The sequence below is a fragment of the Leuresthes tenuis genome, unplaced genomic scaffold (genome assembly GCF_036924035.1).
Source record: "Leuresthes tenuis unplaced genomic scaffold, fLeuTen1.0.hap1 SCAF_4, whole genome shotgun sequence".
NCBI lineage: Eukaryota > Metazoa > Chordata > Actinopteri > Atheriniformes > Atherinopsidae > Leuresthes > Leuresthes tenuis.
Window position 1 is genome coordinate 14580853 of NW_027325358.1, and position 24277 is coordinate 14605129.

The following is a 24277-nucleotide window of genomic DNA, read 5'->3' on the forward strand; positions in this document are numbered from 1 at the left end:
GTATTTTAAGCTGCTGTGCAGACAGTGACACCTGCTGGCAGCAGGTTTTACTGCACAAGGTTAAAACTCCTAAAGGAAACTGCCTGAGCCACTACTTTGACATATTTTGATATTCATTCAGCACACCAGAATGACATATGTGAAAAGCTTTGACTTCTGACTCGCGTACTGCACAAAGTCCACTCAAACTCTACAGAACTGCTTCGACAAGGACGTTTGTCTTTGAAGCACACAGTGTGTCAGGTATAAACAGTATTTAAATACAGTCCATGTATATATATAATACATAAATAACTTTTTGTTTGTCACGGCAACAACATTCCTGGTTCACAGACTATATGGTTGTTAAGTTTAACAGAACACATTTAGGCCTCATACTGACCATTTAAAGACTGAGAAGAGAAATATACTCTCTACTACTCTCTGTTTTGAAATTTTTGTTGGAAGAGAAGACATGCTTTGTTCAACAGTGTGTTTCATGGGAGGAACGAACCCTGGTAAAAAGCGAGGTTAAATCACAGAAAATGAAACGGCATTATGAAGAACAAACAGTCCTGATCAGTACGTTAAAGTTGCTTTAATTTCTTTTTTTTTTTTAAACATTTATTCCAGGCTGAATATCATTACCACAGTTTTGACATGTATATCATTAATATCTTAGTTAAACCATCAGAAAATAAAAACAGCCATAAAAAACATTGTCTGCGACATCTGGACACAGGTGTATTTGAAGTCCTGCAAGTACCAGGCACACACGCACACACACACACACACACGCACACATTACTGACCCCTACCTATGAGCATTACTCCCTTCTTTTCTCATCAAGACGCCATTTACCAGATCGCTCAAAGCCTTTTGCAGGATTTCAAATACAACTGGAAGTCAGGTGTGCAGACTACACTGGAATAGTTTTATTAAAACATTGCAAGACAGAGAGTCATTCACCATTAATAAGAGAGGAAAAAGCTGCTCTTGCCTTTAATCTCCTACAAAACAGCTATCTATTGTTTTATCTTTAAAGTCAGATTTTTACAAGACAAGAGGAAGAACAAAAAAAAGAACATGTTGGGATATGAAGTGTTTTAAGAGCTTAAAAACATTATGAAAGGCCACTATTCAGTGACTAGTCCCACAGATCTTGACATTGTTTGCATCAGTGGTGCAAGAAAACACTGTAAAGTACTAGACCATAGGTAGCATTGTTACCATAACATGGACATTTCCTTTCTAGTAAAATCACACATGTAAGATTGTCTCGCTAATACGAGAAGTGGTCATTGATTAATCGCACAATAACAAAATGCTGTACAGAAACGGCGGTTGGACCGTGTTTGGATGTTAGGGCTCTTTGCTCGCTCGGCTAACTATGAGACTCTGGCTTCCCTGCGGAATGCAGCCACTACCTACTACATTACCCATAATGCAAATCAGCGTGGGGCTCGTGTGCAGTTACTACAGCTCTAGATATCAACGGAAACGGGACAAAAGTATGGAGAGACGGATTTCTAATGACACCTCAGTGTGCATGCGCGTGTGCCTACAAAGCATGTATGAGTGCATGTGCTGTATAAGTGTGCGTTATTGTGTGCGCAGCGGCCCATGTAGACATGACTCAGGCTCAGCAGCCTGCCAAGACACACTGATCAACTGAACTCACACAGAGCAACACTGAGATAGAGCGATAGCCAATCAGGCTGCAGTGATGTCACACACACACACACACACACACACACACACAGGTTCACGACTATTGTTTTTATACACTGTACACAGGGGTTTTAGAGCAGGAGGAAAAGCCACTGGCAGTGTCCCAGGCAGTGAGTTCGACTTCTCCCATCTCCCAATGTCAAATTGAACAGAAATTGTGCTTGTGGGTAAGAAAAAAAAAAAAAAAAAATGAGACTCACTCTTCCGGATGCAATCCAACTGACAAAATAAACGCGGAAAAGGGACGACACGACAGTATAGAAGAAGAAACTGAATACTACAGCTGGTCACAGTATCGTATCCTGAAAATCAACTTAAGGTTAAAAAAAAAAAAAAAAAAAGAACGCCCACCTTTCCGTGACACTTTTATGTAACTGAAAGCCGCTCTTCTTTTTTTTTTTTTTGCTGCTTTCCATATTCCACACGTTCCTGAATGAAAAAAAAAGATTCATCAAAGTGACAAAAACATTTCTGTCCCTCTCAGTTCTTCGCGACAGCTTTACATAGCACCTGACAAAAGTGAAGTCACAATTATCTGTCCGTTGCATTCGTTTTCAAGCGTCTTTCCCCGAGCCTTATCTCTGCCAGTTGGAGGGAAAGCATTCCATTTGAGTTTGGTTTTCCCTTTTTTTTTGAGACTGGGGGCAGTAGGAGATGACATAATCAGGCATCCTTCATTTCATTTTCAGTTTTTTGGCACAGGTTTGAGCCCTCTTTTGTCCTTTGTCTCTGACTCCATTTCCAAAATAAATGCAGCTGTTTCACAACAGGATTCCTGGCTCATATTCAACAATGCAGTAATCGATGTGTCTACTGTATGCGCACGTAAACAAGTGTGGAATTAAACGTGGACACACTTTTTTTTCTTCTTTTTCTTTTTTTTTTTTTCCGTTGAGTTCACAATTCAAGTCTTAAACGACGATGTTAAGTTAAAGAGGGAATGTGGTGGCACAGTTCAGTTCCTATCTAAACATGGCTTTCTGACTTACTGGCTTATTTTTTTATATGCATGAGTGTTCACTTAGTCTATCTGCAAGTTTGTGTGTGTGTTTGTACGAGAAATACAGCAAAGAATTTCATTGATAAACACGCAGCACGCCACATAACCAGTAAGGATTCAACAGTCTGTTTTTCATGAGATCAGAGTAAAGCACGTGTTCACTATTTACAGCTCTGTACAGCGTGTGTGTGTGTGTGGGTGGGTGTGCGCTTGTCTGTGTGTGGTCTGTCTGTAAAAGTGTCCGGGGGGGATGAGTGGTGAGGGGGGCGCCAGGCGCCTCCGAGGGAAGGCAGCGAACAGATCCCAGCTGAGAGTGAGATATTTGGAAAAGAAAAAAACCAGAAGAAGAAACTGTCGAGGCGCTTTTGTTGCTGTGTATTGTGGGTAAGTGAGCCGATCCATCGGAGCAGTGGTGGAATAAGCAGGAGAGTGCGTGTGTCCATGAAATAGCGATCGTCGAGGATGATTTTGTTTGTCAGGTAACTGAGGGTTGACCTTCAAAGTGCGGCCATTTGCTGTGATGCCTGGTTGATGAGTTCCAACTTGCTGTGTTGTTTCTGATGAACTGGTGGTGAAATTAAGTGGCCCTCGACAAACTCGGGTCCGGTTGGTGCCTAAATGCCCTCAGCGTTGGTCGAGCTCTGGCGTGAGCGCTGTGTTGGGTCTTGCTATTGGCTGTGAGAACTGGATTGAGGCAGTACTGGGTTGAACTGGTCTCTAGTGGACTGAGGACTGTGGTCGGGCGGCGGCATGAGGCCGGCTAGAGGGATCAAGTTGGTCATTGGGAACAGAACGTCGATTCTGGTCCGGTCGGTTGGTGGCCAGGTACTTTGCTCTCATACTCGAGGTGTACTAAGGAGACAAGAGGACACAGAGGAAGACAGGAAGCACAAGAGAGGGAAACAATGAGAGGCAAGGAAGAAGAGACAGGAAAAAGGGAGAAAAAGAAGACAAGGAAACCATCGACAGAAAATGATTAAGCCTTAAATACACATAGATAGATAGATAGATAGATAGATAGATAGATAGATAGATAGATAGATAGATAGATAGATAGATAGATAGATAGATAGATAGATAGATAGATAGATAGATAGATAGATAGATAGATAGATAGATAGATAGATAGATAGATAGATAGATAGATAGATAGATAGATAGATAGATAGATAGATAGATAGATAGATAGATAGATAGATAGATAGATAGATAGATAGATAGATAGATAGATAGATAGATAGATAGATAGATAGATAGATAGATAGATAGATAGATAGATAGATAGATAGATAGATAGATAGATAGATAGATAGATAGATAGATAGATAGATAGATAGATAGATAGATAGATAGATAGATAGATAGATAGATAGATAGATAGATAGATAGATAGATAGATAGATAGATAGATAGATAGATAGATAGATAGATAGATAGATAGATAGATAGATAGATAGATAGATAGATAGATAGATAGATAGATAGATAGATAGATAGATAGATAGATAGATAGATAGATAGATAGATAGATAGATAGATAGATAGATAGATAGATAGATAGATAGATAGATAGATAGATAGATAGATAGATAGATAGATAGATAGATAGATAGATAGATAGATAGATAGATAGATCAAATGGTGACATAAGACACAAACACACAGATGTCAGCAGAATTACTGTGACCAGTCATTTGGACAGCCGGGGTTTGATTACAACATTCATTCATTATTTAACAGCTGATTAGGTCTGGATGATGTTATTGTAAATTAGCAGATGTGGTTCATTCGTAGTTAGTGCTCTACTTCTGATGTAGTAGGTTAGCCTGGTATGAGTTAGTGGTCTCGTGTGAGCACCAAGGTAGTTACAGTTGGAGGTCTCTGGTTTCCACATCGCTGCAGGAGACAGAAGAACAGCTCTGCACAGGAGGCGAATGATGCCTACGAATGATCAACTGTGGCCATTTTGCTGGCTGCTTAAGTGCAACGGTGGAGGTGGGAAATAAGTGCTATTGTGCTTCATTAATGGTGAAAAGTGAGGGGGCACAGAAACAGAGGACACATACACCTCGACCAGAAGATGCACACATAGACACAGTGTTGGAACAGGAAGGGGAGGGGGGAGGGGGAGCGGGAACTCTGGAGGTGTGGGCTCAACTTTGCTCGGGGGCAGAATTGCTAATAATTGGGCGTGAAAATGCATAAAGGTAATAATGCTAAATTTGTTCAATTTTTTTCAGTCCACAGCATTGTAATGCATAGTGTGTACGTTTGAGGCTAGCTGATGGAACAACATCCACGACTACAGGCCCAGCAGCACCTTTTCAAAGCCACAAAAGTCAGTACTTCATTTGTCAAAAATGGGTTTTCGGTTCCACAACATCTCTTTTCGCTGGTCAGCAGCACAAATAAGTATTTTGAAGTCTGCACATTCTCCTCACACGCCACCGACAGCCACAGCGAAACCAACCTACTCTTTACATCAGAAATAGAGGCCAACTTTGTGCCTAACGTGACACAACAATAACACAAGTAAGCTCCCTCTTTTGATGCAAGTGCAAAATCTGCGGACAACAGGCTTCTTTTAAACTTCCAGTCTTCCCAGGCTGCCAAAATGACCTCCGTGAAGGCAATCCATGATCACGGTCTAGTTTGAGCACATAGGACACTTGCAGTGGTGTAGGGATAGGGGGGACTACCTTCCAATATCCACAAATAGCGCGCCATGAGATATCAGAGACAGGATAGTCGATAATTCACACCGTGCTTTTCTTCATTATTCGTTAAATAAGACAACGCCATCTGTACGGGTTTGAAATTTTCCCCAGCTGCACTGTGGGTATTGGAAGATAGCTGAGGGAAGAGTGTGTTCTAGAAAGTGTGCACTTACAGAGGGTGGAGGGGACTCCCTGCCAATCAAGGGGGTGTTCTCACACCGAGGGTTCTGAAAGTTTGCGTTCTGGCTCCTGCATTATAGAATAAGAGGTTACTGCATGTGGTCACTCTGCCACTGAGCTCTTGAGCTTTTACTCATGTGTGATGTGCTCAGCATGACTCTGACAAATGCCCTTTGATAAATGACCTCATCAATACAGTAATCATAACCGAGGGATTCAAGCTTGGCACCATATAACACGGTGTCCTTCTAATAGACAAGAGAAAACTACTCTAAACATGAGACAGTGACTCTGTAAAATATTATCAGTGTGGGGGGGGGGGCACAGAAAAGGTGGATATATATATGTATATATATAGAAAAGAAGTCTATCTTGGTAATTTGAAGGGCAACATTCCAACTGTTAAAGGATTCAAGGGGACATTTAGATAGCTCCATATGTTCTGCTAATTTATCTACGGCAGAGCAAGACACCTACAAACCTCAGGCTGGTGTTGTAAATGTCTGGGGAAAAAAACAAAACAAAAGCAAAATACGGTTCAACTTATTAATGCAAGGACACGCTGGGTGAATGGGACAATCGGTTCTAACAGGGAAAACAGCACCTGAAACTGTCCAAATTGTTTAAGCTAGAGAAATGTATTTGACTAGGACACTTCTCTCATTTGTCATGTTTTGGTTCTTTAGCTAAATTATATATCTAACGCTGCAGCAAAAACAGTTTCGTATCTGTAAGGTACTGAACTGATTTCCCAGAATTAGGTGACTCCTTTTTAGTTGTTCTTGAGGTTGAACTTCAACAAAGACGCCAAGGAAAAAAACTTGCGTGACACTGGAATCATGCATTTATATCTGAGCTTTGATGAAGTAACACTGGTAAGATAGTCAAGGTCAGAGACTATCAATCTCAGTCTATTCTGGTGGCGGCCAGAAGAGATTATCGAGCAACTTGGACGGATATGAACTCCCTTTGCACTCATTCGGTGCGCTTCCAATGACGTCGTCTGTATTGTTAAATATTCTTTGGTGAGGATCCAAAACATGAACAACACGGTTCCTCTAAGGTCCAAAAAACTCTAAATAGTACAAAAATTTCAGCATACAAGTACTGTCTATTTTCTGATTTAAGGTGTCACAGCTCCCATTTGTATAATTAAGTCAAAGATCACAGAATAGAGACATAAGTGCTTATTTCTCTACTGTACTTTTTGTTGAATTGAGAGCAAGCAATTCAGTCCTGTGGCAGCAACACGTAGCAAGCGAGGTGATTTATTACCAACTTATTCTATGCAAGTGCATTCTTTTTATTTTGCAAATATTGTTGGGATGAAGGGGCAGCCCGGCTGATGCAGGAAGCAGCTATTTATCTATCAGCATAAAAAGGGAAATCTAGTGATGGGTTCTAAATCACCGTGACAAATACTGCTGAAAAGTGAGTCACAATGGGCATGCGAGCCATACTAATTAGAGAATGAAAACTGAACTATTCTAACTTATCACATCATATCAGGCAGTGAATATTGCTATGCTGCAAGTTTGGGTAACAGGGGGCAAGCATCAGCTACCTAGGGCAGGCAATGTATTGATCCTGCTAGCCTTGAGCTAGCGGTGGGTGCTAACTCACATGTATTCTGTGACGGGGGCATTGCTGACAGTGTGGGCTGTAGCGGGCAGGCTAGCTTCGCTACCGTAGCTGGAGCCACAGCTGTAGAGACTGGGCATGTGAACGCGGTACAGGTTATCGTGCACGCCGCCACGTGAGGCGCCCGACTCGTCCTCTCCGTCCTCCTCATCCGTCCTTCAATTGGTCAGGTTAAGGGCAGGGCACGAGAGGGCATGATGGATAGGGGGAGGGGGATGGTAGAGGGGAAGGAGATCCGAGAGAGACAACAGAGTGTAAACAAGTAGCTGAAGAGGAGATTAGGAGAGGGAAGGTGTACTTATAATATCAGGAGTTGTCCAGGTACAAGACTCAGTGAGGCCATGACTCGAGCCCCAAAGCAGCTGAACGAGAAGAAACGGAACATGGGCAGCATTCATCTACAAAACAGATCCACTACAAGTACATAAGGAGTCCAAACTGGACACATGAAGCTGTTTTTAATGATTTCTGTGTGTTGCTTTGTAATATCACACTGGAAGTACAGCAGACTCTAATTTCCTCAAAATAATTTTAATAGTTGAAAACATGCAGTCATTTTTTTTTCATGCAGACATCCTATGTTGACATTTGCTCCTGTTATTTGGCGCCCATGTCAAAATGAATAAAACAGCATTAAATGCAAAGAATCCTTTTTTTCTTTGATAAAGAGTTCGTGCATCTCTGTGTGCTCCATGGAAAATAAAGCAAAAACATCAGGCAAAAAAGGAGATAATATGACTGAACTGAGCAAACCATTTTGAGACATAAAATGGTCAAAAATGTAAAACGGTCAGCAACTTAACAAAATGAGGCATTAAATAAGATTTGTGCTGATTTGGAAGTTGGATCTCTGGCTACAGATAAGTTGATGACCAATCATCACATAATGCATGCTCAATAATACCAAATATCAATCCTATTTCACTGTCCACACACTGAAAATACCACATCCGAGAGGATATGTTTTAAAGACGGATGGATGGAGCTGTATAGAGAATATTTTAGCATGTAACTGCGTTTACAGAGACAATAAGCTCGAGGAGATGGTGCTACTATGACTGACCATCAGATGGAGGTGTTTGGCTCTTTCAACAAAAATGGAGTTTAAGTGCGCAGCCCATCAAACGGCCTAAGCTGCTGCAGCAGAGTCAGTTTATTAGGGAATCGACCCAATGTGAGCAGTTATTCTTAAATTCAACACATCACAAATTAATACCTGCTGGGCCATATGCTTGTATAGCTTGTGATTCAAACCCAACAGACAAGCACAAAACACCACTAATCTGGCACAGCTCTGTTTCATTATTCAAATCATTCACCAGAGTAAAAAATAAAAAAACATCACTGCATGTGTGGTCTACAGCTCCTGCACTGGTCTAACCACTGGATTATCAGGCTGGTGCAAAGGCTATCTGCATGGACTGATTGTCTGACCAAAGGGTCATTCAATTTCTTCAATATCCACCATCAATTGCTGAAGCCCAAAGCATTTCCAAATCAGGACAGGAAGAGAGAAGGAAGGGAAGGAACAGAAGGGGGAAGTGGGGCACAGAAAAAAAACACGTGGTGACATACTGTCTCACACAACGCCGGTGCTCCGAGTCCATAGAGGAGAAAAGAAAATGAGAGATATGTACAAACAGAGAGACAAACAGCCGGGGCTGGCGGCGCTGAAGGCAGACAATAAAATAAACGAGAGAAAACTGCATGGATGCAAAGACAAGGCAGGAAGACGTATGGAAAGATACAACAGTTAAGGAGGCAAATACACCCAAAGTACTGACATGCATGAGCACCGAGTAGATTCTTTATGGGTTTTTCCACTGTTTTCAAGTCCTTTAGCTGGATTTGTTAAGACAATTACAGAAGAAAAGTTAGAGCAAGCACTGTGTCAGTCATTAGTGTGAAGATTACCGAAGGATATCGAGTTGGGGGTGTAAAAATGAGTGTGTGGCCAGTATATTTTACATTGCGGGGTACGACTCGACTCCAATTTGCTTTTAACTGTAGACAGTATCCCCTCAATATGAGCGGGATCAGCCTCTTATCATCAGTAGTTTATATGTGTTTATATATGCTAAATATAAATTTGTGTATAATTACAGTACTGTTCAAAGTCCACTCTTCATTTCTTCATATATTGCAAAGAAAAAATGTTCTTTACTAAGTTATCTTATATGTGTAGACACAACACAGGCTTTTCCTTTCAGTTAAGTCACTTTTTCAGGATTAAATGATCTATAAGTTCAATGTTAAGTGGATTAAAAAACGAATTCCTCTAAAAATGATCAAGTTTAAGGACTAGACTGAAAACGAGTGCAAACCTGGAGAACTAACGCCCAAGACCACTTTAAAGAATGACAACAAAGTCTGGCTCCTTGGAAGCAAAATATTAAAAAAAGAGGGGCTGGTCAAGACTTCTGCACAGTTCTTTAGGGGCCGTGCTCATGAGCAGTTCTGCATGTCCTCAAATAGCCACAAATCTGTAAACTCTGCACACAGATTGCCACACGAATCTTGTCCTGAAAGAACAAGGAAGTGTGCAGCGTGGTATCAGCTAGCAGGGGACCTCAGCTTAGAAAAAATACCCGTGAAAAGGTTCAACCTACTTTGAAAAATGACCTAAAAATACCTATATACCTGAAAAATTGAAGAAGAAGAAGAAAAAAAAGGTGGTAGAGTCGAGTCGACCCACACTGCATCTTGGAAAAGGGCCACTGGTGCGTGAGAGAAATTACAGATGTGTGTGTGTGTGTGTGTGTTTTACCTCTTGCCAGGCCAAGTATGTGGCACACTGCACACAATAGATGAGAACATCAGAGCGGTGACAAAGGAGAAGAGAACCAGGTAGATGAGACCCTCCACCCCGTCATAACACAGCCCAGTCAATGCTTGGACGTAGTCCTGCAAGGTGAAGAGGCGAGAGAAGGTGACTGGTAACGCAGGCTGGGACTTTTCTCTTCTCAAACGAAACGGAAAGTGACTCACCATGTGTAGGCTGCGGCAGTCGACCAGAGCTGTCAGCTGGTGAAGACCAACCTCGGTGGAATTCAGGACAGACTGGATTTGCTCGAGACTCCCCTGCACGCATACAAACGCAGAGAAAAGGGTTTCACATGTAAGCTTTGAATATAAATAGATACCTCCCTCTGCACACAGGAAGATAAACAAGCATGTACTGATTCTTTAGCAAGTGACACTTTAGTGTTGCTCCAAATGTTTCAAATCCATTCATCTGTGGAAGCAAAGACCTACAGATCACTGCACACACACACACACGTGCACACACACACCTTGGTGCTGGCATAGTCACGTGTTGCTGATCTCAGTAGCTCTGCCACATCATCCTGCATCTCCACCAATGCTTTGTGACTCCCCGACAGCCTCTACAAAACATACAACAGGCGCAAAAAGCACACGAAACACACACAAATATGAGGTTTGGTTACTAAACTGCCTCCAGTTTGATTCCCAAATGCAGCTCAAATAATTGATTCAAAACTAAGAGACAAAGTTACCTGCTGGAAGGGGTTAATTTGTCCAGAGCTGCAACTCAGGTAATACTGTAGGATATCTGGCAAAATACCAAAATATACTTATCAGCATAATACAGCTTACATTTGGTGTATGAAGTCTGATAAATAAAAGGTAAACTCTGCATGTTGTAATGTTTTCTATGCTCTGATTTGCTCTACTGGGGCATGCCTGCAGTATAACTCACGCATAATTGTGTGTGCGCGTGTTACAAAGAAAGCATCTGTGCTCTATAACAAGCAGATAGAGCAGAAACTACTGGCAGACTACAAGACTCATTAGCTGTGTAGACAGAAGGGAGAGAACCTGGCAGGAGGGGGGGGGGGATCAACTGAGAGGGAAGGACTGATGCAAAAGGGTGAAGAGAAAGAACAAATCAAATCAGGATTGTGAATGAAAGTGCAAAATGCGTTCAGAATCGGTTTCTCGTGATGCTTCTGAAGAAACGTGAGCTGGGAGTATGCACGCTGCAGTCAGCAGAGAGCAAGTTAGAGCTTTTAGATACCAAAGTGCCAATCAAACACAATCCCGCAGGAGACACACTGGCACGCACATCAATGCAAAGATGTGGTTTTTAAAAATAGAAGCAGCGATCTTAGTGTGAGATTCAACTGTCAGCGCAGACGCTGGAGTGGAGCCTGCATTCTCGTGCTTATTTGTTAGCTAACACTATGCACATATGGGAGGTCCAATGATTAAATGATCATTTTACCAATAATTTTTGACAGTTTAACCAAGTAAAATGACCAAATTCACGACTGGATCGAGAAAAGATTTGGAAATACAGCACAAAAACTCTAAAAGGAGAGAAATGGCTGCTACCATTTCATGACTGCTGTATCATTTTGTCTGCGTACCTTGGTTGATGACAGCATTTTCTTTGGTTACCGTGGTGATGTAGGTATCCGGGGAAACGCAGAAGTCACTGGCAGACTGTAAGAGGGTATGTACACATGACACATCAGGCTACAGTGAATGCACTCTCTCCAGCAGTGGGTAGAGATTACATCATTGCAGTGCCAGAGAGCTCAGCAATGTTGCCATGGTTACACTTACAGCAGCGACAGCCAGTTCCAGGCCCAGGGACCCCCAGCTGATGATCAGAGTCAGAACCCCGAGCAGACACACTCTAAAGGATGAAAAAAAAAGCCTTTTAAAGGTCAGGATTCATCTCATGTCACGGTTTTAGTGATTACAGATCCAGAGGCTGGACGGGATTTGATTTGTCCAATAGGAGCAGCTTTTTGGGGAATGATGCAATGTCACATACCCAATGAGAGTGCTTCTAGAGTTGCGTATCAGACCAAAGAGCACCAGAAGACAAATGAGAACGTCAAACAACAGCAGGCCAAGGTACCCCAGCCACCTGTAATCATACACAGAAACCAGAGGGTTTTACACAAATGGAGGGATATAGTAGTCAGTGACAAAAATGTGCAAGCAGAGGACATTTTACACTTATCGGTCATAATCAGATCACTCCTCTGTTTCTGTTTAAAGTTTTAGTCTCAGAATCATTTGGTCAACGAGCTTTTCACTGTTTCATTAAAATTGACACTTTATGGTCAGACGAGAGTGGCTGACTTGTAGGTTTTGATAAGCTATCCCTGACCTAAAAGCAATATTTATAAGTCTGTAATGTATTGATATACTTGTATAAGTATACATATGTAAGATATGGACATATTCAGCAGAGTCCATTTGTTCTTGCAAACATTTGTTAGTACTAACCTGTAAAAGTCAAAGATCTCCGTTTTTAGGGCCAAGTCCTCCAGGGAGATGTCAGTGTTGGACCAGAAAGGAACATCAGCCATCAGCCTCACCAGCTCATCAAGCTGTCCCTGCAGCTTTTGGACGATGGACACATAGTCTGTCTGATCTTTGAAGACGGTCTCCAACTGGACCAAGTTCTCCTCCACTGTCTGGTTTAAAGCGAGGGCATTGTCAGACACCTAGAGACAAAGAAAAAAAAGCTTTCAGTCATTAATTCATTTGTGGGTTTCATCTCTAAGGAAAATACTGAGCACAGTGGCAGACAGCTCACCAATTTCTCCACCCCGGATACAGTGCGGTTGGCGTGACGGAGAGAGTATGCCAAACGATTGGCTCCATCACTCGACTCCCCGTTTCCATAGAATCCTACAGCGATGCCAGCGCTGGGAGGCAGATAACAGGAAGAGCCAAATGTTAACCGCACGACTACTTCAGCCTCCAGATCAAATTTAAATCATCAATACAGACTGATGACATGAGTAATATCTGCTGTTTTACATCTCATACATGAGCACACAAAACTTCAGCACTGCCGGCTGAGTTGTTGGGTGTAGTTCTTCTTTTAACCAGCAACAGGCAACACTGAGGTCTTAGATTTTGCTGTGGTGTCAACCCTAAGGCCTAAGGCAAACAAAGGACTACCAGGAATGATACACACACACACACACACAAGGTCTACACAATAACTGGGTCACCAGACCACAACTAATATGAACCCTCTGCCGCGCTGGGCCCACATTCGCAGAGTGCACATGCATCGATATTTGGGGCACTTACCCCAAAAACCATTTTCTTCTAAACCAAGGCAGCACTTAACCGTGTTCACAAAACAACTAACACGACCAAAACAGCAGAAATCTTTTTTTCATTCTGTTTTATCACATCCAACCCCCCCCACCCCAGTATGCTTCATCTTCTACTGCACTCTGTAAAAGCTTGTGTGCCCCCCCCCGCCCTCCTTTTGTGTGCTCTATGTGTGCATGTGTGTGTGTAAGTGAGCACTCTGTATTGACGCCGCTGTCTGCATGCAAACACTAGACAGATTTATAGAAACAAATTTATGGCCATTGTTAAGGCAATTCATTCTAGCCCATTAGATCTTGAACAGTCCCAGTGTTACAACTGGCTTTTCATTGTGTGTGTGTGCGTGTGTGTGTGCAAGTTTTATTATGTACATGTGGCATAAAGCAACAAATACAGAAAAGAAGCATAACAAATACAAGCATCTAGGTACTTTGATGCCCTTTGTGTGTTGAGGTAAACATCAGCTAATTCATTGGTCCATTCTTTTACAAACCCCTGCCCTCCACTCTGTCCTCCATGTGTTCTTTCTTTAAACAGGAAACCATCTCCTTCTTCTTCTCTCATCCATTTTCTCTCTACCTTCCTCTCCCCAGTCCTCCTCACCTCTCCCATTATTTCTCCGTGCGTTTCGTCTTGTAGTTTAAAAGCTGCTGGTCCTATCAGGAGATTTCTTACTTGCTTAACCAACAAATGTGGATATGAGACAAAAAGCTTCTTCTTAAACTGAATGATTGGCAGCTCAGCTCAAACATAAAATGCTCCCACATTACTGAGATGTGCCTTTGAGGAACGGCAACGTTTTGAAACCATTCTAAAAAAAAAAGGCTTTATTGTACTTAAATGAAGAAGGCTGCATAGGAAAGTAAATGTTGTGCTTAAATATTGTCTTATTTTACGAGTGCACAAACTACTCTTTCATGTAAACAGCACACAGACACTAAAGACCACAAACCACAGAATATGAACCCACATTATTATCAGAGTATGAGAATTATCGAAGATCAACCAGTCCCATACCGGCTTTAACTTAATTACAAACTTCTATTTCACAAATCATCCACCTTTAAGTAGTAAAAAAAAAAAAAAAAAAAAAAAAAAAACATTTCACGAACTCGTGTCAATATTTCTGGTTGGTTTTGTTTAACAGCTATTTAATTAACACTTATCAAGAAAGCTTGATTACTTCGACATTCCCGCTCCTCTTTCAGCCACGGCCGCAATTTTTAACTTTATCAACCGTTTCTTCATTGGTACAAAAACAAAACAGCTCTTTTCTTTTTTTTTTTTTTCACTGTCATGTGCTCTCAGCACGACGGCGACGGCCTACGAAGCACAGCCTTCTCCTTCAAAAAGATGCTACACCTGCACACAAATGAAGGAAGTCCACATGTTGTCGGCACGGAGCCAAAAATAGGATATGATGTCATGTTAAAATGTGGACAAAGAAGCGTGCACACACGCACACACACACGCATCCGCACGCAAACACATCCACATATGCTCAGATCTGCGTATGAAATATTTAAAAAGAATATTATAGCCAATCATAAAACATTAAAAACCTACAAAAAAAACCCTCTCTTTAGCCTGCAGTCACACACACAGACACACACACACACACACACAGCTTTCCCTGACTGTATAATTCATTTCTTGTCTCTGCATCAAATCTGCTTCTGTTGCCATGGCAACCTTTCTAGGCCAGGGAGAAGGACCGAACAGAAAAAATAATATATAAAGGAAGAGATGGAGGAGTGGGATAGGAGGAAGGAAAAGACATAAAGAAGAGAAGTAGTTGAGAGTAAGCAAAAGAGGACCAGTTTGTGTGTCTATAATCATCTTTTTAGGTGCCACTGTGTGCCCAAGACGAACATATAGCCAATCATCTGTGCTCAAAATACGCTCTACCCTGCTGCTGGACCATTAGGGTGAAGGACCTCAGAGTGTATACGCAGCCCTCAGAGAGCCAGATAAACAGGAACAGAGGAGCGTAACCACTTGGCTGGATCCCAGTTCCAGCACATGGACTTCAGGCTCAAATAAAAGAAAGAAAACACCGAGTGTGTGTGAAAGGTAAACGAGCGAGATTTACATCATTTATAACGGTATACAGCATATAGCTGCTATTATGTTGTCCGTTTACCGGCTCAGTAAAGGGTTTCATTAGACTGTCGTCACTCCACACTCCATATCAAAAAGAATTAAGCTCTATCTGGAGTTTTTCAGGATGCAGATGGAGTTACTGCTGTTACCCCTACAGCTCCAGACGCTCCCACTTCTTACGTCTTTTTCTAAGGGCTTGTACGGTGCAGTGGAAGCGTGCAACGACTGAATAAACACTGCGTTTGCGGCGGAAGGCGAGGCGAGTTCCATGATACTCTAGGAAAACTGGGAGATCACATTCCATCAGCTTTTATTGTGTCTTCTCTTCATAAACATGTCAATCAACCCCACAATGTTTGTGCATCTCAGAAGTTTCGTGCTAGTTTTCTTAAATATTCAGCTTTGAAATGTGCATTATGTGTTGGGAAACAAACACTCACAGTATATGAGTTACTGTGGTAACAACGGGAGCCAAGCAATCGTCTGTGTTGCCATATCATTTGAAATGTTATAATCGTAACATGACATGTCTTACTTCTCCAAGAAAGCCATTTCGGCCTCTTTTATTCTGCCTGTCTTCAGTGTATTTATAAATGTGAGCTCCTATCTCTCTAATCATACACACTTAGAACTAGTCCTGCTGTGTAGAGAAACAACTACTGACAAGCAATATACAAGCGCCTAAATGACAAAGAATTTCAAAGACAGCTCTCAGTAATTACAGGCACTTGCTGTATATACAAGAGGCCCACAAAAACAGACAGCAGTGCACAGAAAAAGAACCTCGGTCAAACTGCGGCAGATGGAAAGAGAGCACAAAGTGGTTGCCCTAAATTAAGGATCAGAATCACTTGTGCTGATTTACATTGATAGCAGATTTAAACGATCCACAGGGAAAGTAAGAAATTCTGGCTGCCGGGCAATTCCTTAATAGGGGAGAAGGATGAGCTGAATCAAGCCTCATTCGCTCAGGCATCCTAAATACAACACATTTCTATCATTCTTGCACTGGCTGTGAAAGGTAGAGGGGTGGAGGGGGGGGGCTCAAACACATTTCAGTCTAAGAATACACAAGCTTTCAAGCTTTCCTCATCTCGCCTCTCACCTGCAGACGAGCGTGGCAATGATGACACACCAAGCGGTGCAGCAGCAGTCGGCACTGGGCTGCTGGGAGTGTGTATGGGAATGTGAAGAATCGTCGTTTTTGCGTCTTCTGCAGCAAAGCCAGAAGGAGTAGAAGAGGAGGAAGAGGAGGTCCAGGCCCAAACACACCAAAGCCACAGCACCGATGAGCAAAACAGACTGGGGAGAAGATGGAATGAAGAGCAACAAAACCATTGAAACAACCTTAATGTCATCATACGCTTAAATGTCTTCTTTTTTTTCCCCTAAAACATTTCATTTGATTCAGTCAGTGAACAAATTGATTGTGTTTTAGCCTTATCGCAGGGAAGTGGACAATTTAGGATGTGGGTTAACGCTACAGGAAGCGAGTTAGCTGATATGAGCAGAAACCAGACACACAGACTGACCACATGATTTAGCAGTTAAACGCTCTTCAGCTATTTGAGACCACCAAACAGTGGCTCTTTAATGGGCGTTTGATGCATTGTGCACCAGAACATGTGTACCCCCCCCCCATAGAGTGAGCGGAAGGGCTGCTGTTGGGGAGCTGTGTGCACCAGAGACCCACAACACAGATCACTCAATCTCCAAAAGCTTTGATGTGCAAAAGAAGGAAAAGGAGGAGGGGACAGACACAGACAGAAAAATGAAGAGTTGGGGGGGGGGACCTGGAGAGACAAAACAAGGAAGTAGATGTGAAAGAAGATGTCTGAGTTCAACATAGAAAAAGGGAGAAGTGGATACAGACAAAGATGAGGACTGTTGCATCAATCTTGCTAAACCGCTCCGACCTCTGGTTTTTTTTCAATCACACACACACACACACACACACACACACACTGAAAAGTCATTCTGCTGCAGGACCATGCAGAGACACAGGCACGCTCCTGGAAAACTAAATTCTCCACCTGCAAAACTACTTATAGCAGAAATCCTGTAAGAAATCCCTTCATCTAAAAGCAGCAAACATTAGACAACTTGACTACATCTCCAAGTACCTCCAAGTCCTCCTGGCCGGCCAGGAGTTTCGAAATTTGCTTGATCTTAACCTTGATCTTGGCTAAACTCTGCATACTGAATCTAAATCATTTTAAAATGTAATTTGATTTCACCTCTATTTGTGGCTCTTAATCTACAGACTTGCACAATCAACAAGACAATTTTTTTTTTACAGATCTATCATATAAATTCTGTGGTCGTTTTAATCCCACTGTTGTTTTTTTTTCATGAGAAAAGCCCGCTGAAGTAGAGCTGAGAGGATGTCGGCTGACTGTTGCTCTTCAAGAGGTTAAAGATCAAGGATTGAACGGACTGAGGATGACATCCGAGGAAGGGGAAATAAGCTCTTTAGATTCCTGTTCTCTGGTATTATCCTATGTTATTACCTATAGGATTAGTGCAAAGACAATTTGCGCTTTGGTAAAGCCATATTGGGGCACCATTACATATTGTTATCTCTTTGGCATCTAAAATTAGCTTCACGGCGAGGGGTCTTACCCTGTGTGGAGTAAAATGTGTTGAATAAAAAGAAATGTCACATTTGAAGGATATTTTCAGGGCATCAGATGTTCAGTGTAGTACACACTAAATGCATGTAGAACACGATTACATTTACAGAGCTGGAAGCGCTCACTGAGTGATTTATTCAGCTACTTGGCTGTATCCACGACTCGCACGAGAAGTCTGAATATAAAACAAGTGAACCTGGGCTCTTCTGTCTGGGGCTGTGACCGCGTATCAACTCTCTGCCTGTCTGCTACTCGACAACCCCGCTGTCTTCCTGGTGAGTTTGGTGGCCTCGAGATTAACTGTCAGGCTGAGAATGCATCAAAGCAGATTAAAAGTGGCTCAATTAGCTCCTAATAAGCACGGCGAGGTTAGCCATACATGTGTGTGTGCATGTAGATGCATGAATGTGTGTGTGTGTGTTCAAATCCACCCTACCGGGGATCTGCTTGCCGGCTGGAGGAGGGGCTAAAACGTTAAACTCCCAGGCACAGTGATCTACTTCCAATCTCGCCATTTAAGTGTGCGTACATGCGCATGCATGAATGTGTGACGGCGTGTCTGAGCTGACAGGATCAATCCCTTCCACTTCCGTGGGTTGTCCTTGCTCTCCCAGCCTGTGTGTCTGTCTGTAGTCTGACATTGTCTACTACTGGACTCTCAACTTTGTTTTTTTTTTTTTTTTCCTGAGGCAGTGGCTTGACCTCAAGTTCATTCAGCTAATATTTACCTGATCAACGCGGCCCGAGAGCAGCCATCGCACCAAACGTTAAGATTTAAACAAAGGCTTTTGAAAACTGGGACAGTAACTTTTTTGTTCTTACGCCAAAGAAGAAAAGGCATCTTTTGTCTATCCCGTTCAAAACTGCGATGAGATAATTTCTTCCACAACGCAAACTGTAGCAAAATGACAATTACTGACTTAGTCTCCACAGCTGGGAATATCTGTTATTACGGGGTCACGTGGTTCCTCTGTAATGTTCTGCAGCTGTTTAACTGCGGCTGGAAGCTGACTCTGCGATTCCACCATAACACAAACAGGCGAGTGCACATGCAGACACGTACATGCATAGGCCCACATATTCCAATGCCTTTGCGGAGCCTCAGGATAAGGGTTTCTATTTCAGCTCTCCAGGCAACAAAAAAAAAAAGAAAAGAAGAAGAAAAGTAAAACACGTTTCGTGGAAAAGCCACAGAGTCAGCGTCCCCCAATAAAGTCAGGAGTCATCAGACGGCAGCTGTTCTCTTGAACGGATGTCGAACAGCTTTTTTGGGAGAGGAAAAGTTTTTGAGACATAAGAGAGAAGAATCAAAGCGAGCGAATGTGTGAGAGCAACGTTTCGAGCAGCGTCAGAGCTCAAGAGCTGAATGCAAATGAACCTGAGCCAAGTCGCATCAGAAAGAAAAACGCTGCACAGAAGAATCTCTCTCCATTGTGTGAGAGGGTGTGTGTAACGTTGCGGGCCCACTGACGGACACTGTGCAGGGCCTTGTTTGTATGTTGGTGTGTGTTTATGCATTTATCAGCTGGATGAGTGGATGCATGAAAGCCTTTGAGACAGATATACTGAGCCCATCTAAAGACGGGCCTCAGTGAAAGAGTAAACGAAAGAAAGAGAGCATTCTCTCACAACAGACTACAGCCCTCCCCTTCCCTACTCCCTACCTCCATCTACCCCCCCCTCCCCTTTTTCCTCACTTTCTCACTCCCTTGCACCCCCGGTCCAATTCATCCTCCTTCTTCTTGTTCTTCTCACCCTCTATGTTTCCCTCCCTCCTGTCTCGCCGGAATGAACAATTTCACCCTGAATAGGAACCCCTATATTCACTCACTCTCACTCACTCACCCCGAGGGGGTTCAGTGACCTCACCTCGACAAACACAAAGTGCTAAATATGCACTGACACAGAAAGCGAACATGCTGTATGACATATATTCATACAGCATGTTCGTGTGCTCCGCTGTTCGCGCAAATAACGGCTGAACATGTGATCAAAGCCGAAAACGCTCGCCGACATAGAAACCGCCTTATTCGCTGAAATATGTCACTATGTAATTAGTCTAAAAGGGGGTTCTTAAAATTCCAGTGGGCACACACACAGACACACACATGCACAAAGGCCCTTAGTTAAACACTGAATAGTTCACAGGAAGTGGCTATTTGGCAATTTAGAAGCACCTCCCATGGCTCATCGAACCCTCTTTCTCACCCCTCGGCTCCAATCAGTCTTTTTATCTTTCTCACTCCTCCTCCTCTTCTCTCCCAGCTTCTCCCTCCACTTCTCGTCTTCCTCCCTTCTTTCCTGGATGTGGGTGCCTTCCCACGCTCAGCTCTTGAACTTGCACGTCCTTCTCCTCCCCCCCTCTGCATGTCAGCAAACTACATTCTGGGTGGACCGCCGGCGCGTGAAATGGGGGGGGGGGATTCTAAGCGATGCATTTCAGCTTTGAGGGAGCCGTGAGCGCTGAGCTCTCTGCTGCAGAGACCTGGAAGTCACCTTGTTAGAGGATTCTAATGAAATGCAGCAAAACTGGGCCAGAGCTCCGTTTCAAGACAGAGCTGCTCTCCGAGGCGAGCACCGTCAACTCAGTCAGCGGTTAATCAAAGGACAACTCAAAGTAGTTTTAAGTTTTTAACTAATTCAAGCAGTTCAAACATTCATTTTGAATTCATCAAAATGTCAGAAACGTGTGAAATGAGACACACGCTGAAATAATAAACCGAAAGCAGATGATGTTTGGCATTTTGCTTTGATAAATGACTCAGCCTGTTCATAGATCTTCAGGTAGGTTACTGTATGATAACGAAAGATTTTTAGCAATCATCAAATGTTTCCTTTTAACAGGCACTATAGAAGTGAACACATCATTTGGTTTGCATGTCATGTCCCTTTTTTTCCCTTCTGTGCTATAAGACCACTCAACCAGGCGGTAACACGGCTGAAAAATTATGCCAATACAGAAGTGCCAGAAACTGCAATTCCTGTGGCTCCAAAAGTGAGTCAGCCGCTTTGAGTCAGTTAAAGCGAGCTTCTTTTGCGCAATGGATCACTGCGCACATGTTTAAGGATTGAGGCGCAATGGTGGGGTCGACGTTGATCCTGTTGATGTTGACCCTAAGCGCCCACCATAGCGAGCAATGGAGGCCGTTACAGAACTGAACTGGCGTGTGAGGCCGAGCCAGCATGGAGGACGCGCCTCTCTTACCAACATCGCTGGCGTCACACAGCAGATTCTATGACGCCACCTTGTTCTGTGTATGAGCTCACAGTGGTTCAGTGTTGATCCGTCTCTCTCTGGTCCGTGTGAACAACATAAGGGAACAGCTGCTTAACGAGGACGTCTTTTTTGACCACTACTGTGTGAAAAGGGATGCCGTTGAGGATTGTGGCTGTTAACTAAAGGGTGCTTGCTCAGATCCATCCCTTCGATGTAAATTATTGCTCAAAAAAAAACAAGATAGAGACAGATTGATGGCAAATTTGAGGCCTGCAAGCGGCAGCCGTCAAACCCAATAGGTCATGGTACAACACAGCCCTAACTTGTCACATTTGGTTATGGGCCCCTCGCATCAGTTTTCAATGCAAGAGGTACCCCTTTAGGATCAGTTCAGGACCAACTCACCCAACATTACCAATACTAACAGTTTTTACATTTATTAATTGTCCATCACAATGTCGGAGAGTCAAGAGGTTCACTGTCTTGACTCGATTGACATTTCTAACCTTCTTCCTCACACTTAGAGCAGTGATCAATATATTGAGGGATTCCACAACTCTGTGGTTGCAGGACAGCCTGAGTAACTCCTTGGTCGGTCTGCTGTGAAATTACAGTGTGCGCAGATGACAAGAGGTTGGACGATAATGTGATGCTGCGTGATGAAGAGGATGATGAATTCTGCGTGGGAGGTCATTACTCCCTCATACTTTCCTTACCTTCTGATACTCAGAGTCCTCTGGTCTGAAGTCGCTGCTCACCACTTGAAATTCCAAGTTGAAATGAGGCAACCGGTGGAGCAGATTCACCCACCAAGGCGGAGAATAGTTCACCACGGCCGCCATCCTGATGCCTGCAGGCTGTCACTTTGCTGTCTAACCTGATTCTTCACGGGGACACTGTAAAGACAATCACAACCAGCTGTCACGGCTTTGGTGAACCTGAAAAGGCAACTTTTTAAATGTCGGATGACGGTGCAGTATCCACAGCTCCCTTCTGCTAAAAGTGTTTACCACCATATTATGACATCATCATAAGGCGAATGCCATGACTTATCAATCAGCAATAGAAAAGGCTGCCAAACGTGGAGCTATGGCTTTCTGACACCCCTGCACACGGTTCTATGTGCCTGCTTAAAAGCACAAAAACACTGCAATATGGCGAATAATCTAATACCAGAAAAAAAACATTTGCTTAAAGATGAAATCAATGTGATTCTTGTTCCATTACAGTAATGTATTGGGGGTCACTGCCTGACATATCATCAACAGTACCAGGGTCGTGATAACTGTGGGCAACAATCTCATATAATTAACATCCCCAATAAGCAAATGAATGTCATAAAAAAGACAATTAGGCCATTTAAGTTTTCCTACAGGACACATTGTGGGCAAATATCAGACCAATGCGCTCATGACATTAACCCCGTTGGCAGCTCCCTCGCATCGCCCAATCTACGTCCATGGTGCAAAAACACAGGCTTCGTGAGTTAAATATGTTGAGGACGGGGAAATGGGCGTTAAATTAAGCCCCACGCACCGCCATGACTCTGCCTATTGTGCCGAATTTACTGTACCGACACATGTAGGTCAGCTCAGACAAATGAACCCTCACACATTAAAGACGCAGACTCGTTTATTGCCAAAGTCAATGAATTGTTAGCAACCCGCGGATTAGCTCGTTTTATCCTGCTTTGTCCGTTAAAACTGCCGCGGAGTCGCCAAGGCAACGAGGATGAGAAAAGGCAGGAATTCGCCTGCCCGTGGGCATCAAAGCTTCGGTGTTAGGGGAAAGGGAACCGTGATACAGCCTACCTTCCGAAGCCCGAGCTGATGCAGACTCTCGTTCAGTGTAGTTTTGGGAGTCCAGAGCGGCGTGTCTTTCACCTATTGTCTTCCCTGATCCGGCGGAGGATTTGAACACGACACCCGAGCGCTGCTGCATCAACGCGGCTGTACCGAGCTAGCTGCGACGGCTGCAGTCCCAACCACATTGAGAATGACGGAAAACGGCCACCGACCCGGTCTGCTCACATTTCACCAAGACGCCCCACCGCCTCGACGACCTTCCCCGACGGCAGATCAGGGGTTAAACTCCTTGACCCGCAACCCAGTATCTATTTTTTTTTAATCAAAGTCCGGCGATGCCGTCGTTATCCTCCCCTAAGGATTTGTGCTCGTTCCCACGATGACCATCACTTCGGTACATTTGGCGGCGCAGCTCTTCAGTTGGGTGATATTGTTGGAGCGTGAGGCAAACACGGTCTTTAAAAAGCCGTGGAGGATGGGGCTTTGCGGCATCTCCGGCTGTGAATGTGTGTGTGTGTGAGTGTGAGTGTGTGTGTGTGTGTGTGGTGGGGAGGGCAAATGCGCAAAAAGGCCTCCCCCTGACGTTACAAATACGGTAGTACAAGTGTGGTACCAGTTGGGAGGTCTAAAAAAAAATTGGATGGATTTAAAATGACATTTTTGTGTAAAATCGAATTGTGTGTTCTCCGTTTAAGCTGAGAGACGTTATTTGCGCCTCTGAAAAACCGGGAGATGGCAACACAGAACATCTGAACAACTATATCCACTTTTACAAATCGCTTTCACAAAACATTTCTTGATATCTATGGTCTTTCTTCCCTGAAACCACACACCATTAAGTCAATATCTGTATATATACATATATATATATATATATATAAAAATATGCCCCACTGTTTTTCTACTGTCCACTTTGTGTATGTAGATATGTGCTTATGTTGCTCTTTGTATTCTACTTTCTATGCTACTTGAGCACTGCTTCTTTCTTTCTTGAATGCTACCTGTTCCAAGTACAAATAAAGTAAGAAAAAGTAAGAAATAGTTTGGTACAATGTGAAAAAAGGGTGCTCTACTTCCCACTAGTGGGGACAATGATCTAAAAATGGCGGAATGATGACATATGCGCAGAGCAACTAAGAACTTTTAATGTAATTACCGT

At 43.1% G+C, this 24277-nt stretch overlaps 1 protein-coding gene across 3 annotated transcripts; it reads right to left on the reverse strand.

The window, feature by feature from the left end:
* Positions 1-561: 561 nt before the first annotated feature.
* Positions 562-23641, reverse strand: LOC140305743 (protein tweety homolog 3-like). 3 transcript variants are annotated; one of them, XM_072384719.1, is made up of 15 exons: positions 23125-23641; positions 22030-22209; positions 16569-16765; positions 12828-12939; positions 12515-12735; positions 12054-12149; positions 11840-11912; positions 11641-11716; positions 10768-10823; positions 10543-10635; positions 10238-10330; positions 10017-10153; positions 7232-7405; positions 5602-5677; positions 562-3563 (listed from the first exon to the last, which is right to left on the reverse strand). In XM_072384719.1, exons 2-15 carry the CDS (start codon positions 22153-22155, stop codon positions 3429-3431), a joined length of 1665 nt encoding a protein of 554 aa, XP_072240820.1. In that variant the 5' UTR covers positions 22156-22209; positions 23125-23641; the 3' UTR covers positions 562-3428. The 3 variants fall into 3 exon arrangements, with proteins under 3 accessions (XP_072240820.1, XP_072240821.1, XP_072240822.1); XM_072384720.1 differs by lacking the exon at positions 7232-7405 and having other exon boundaries at positions 2603-3563; positions 23125-23640; XM_072384721.1 differs by lacking the exons at positions 5602-5677; positions 7232-7405 and having other exon boundaries at positions 3456-3563; positions 23125-23640.
* Positions 23642-24277: the final 636 nt, after the last annotated feature.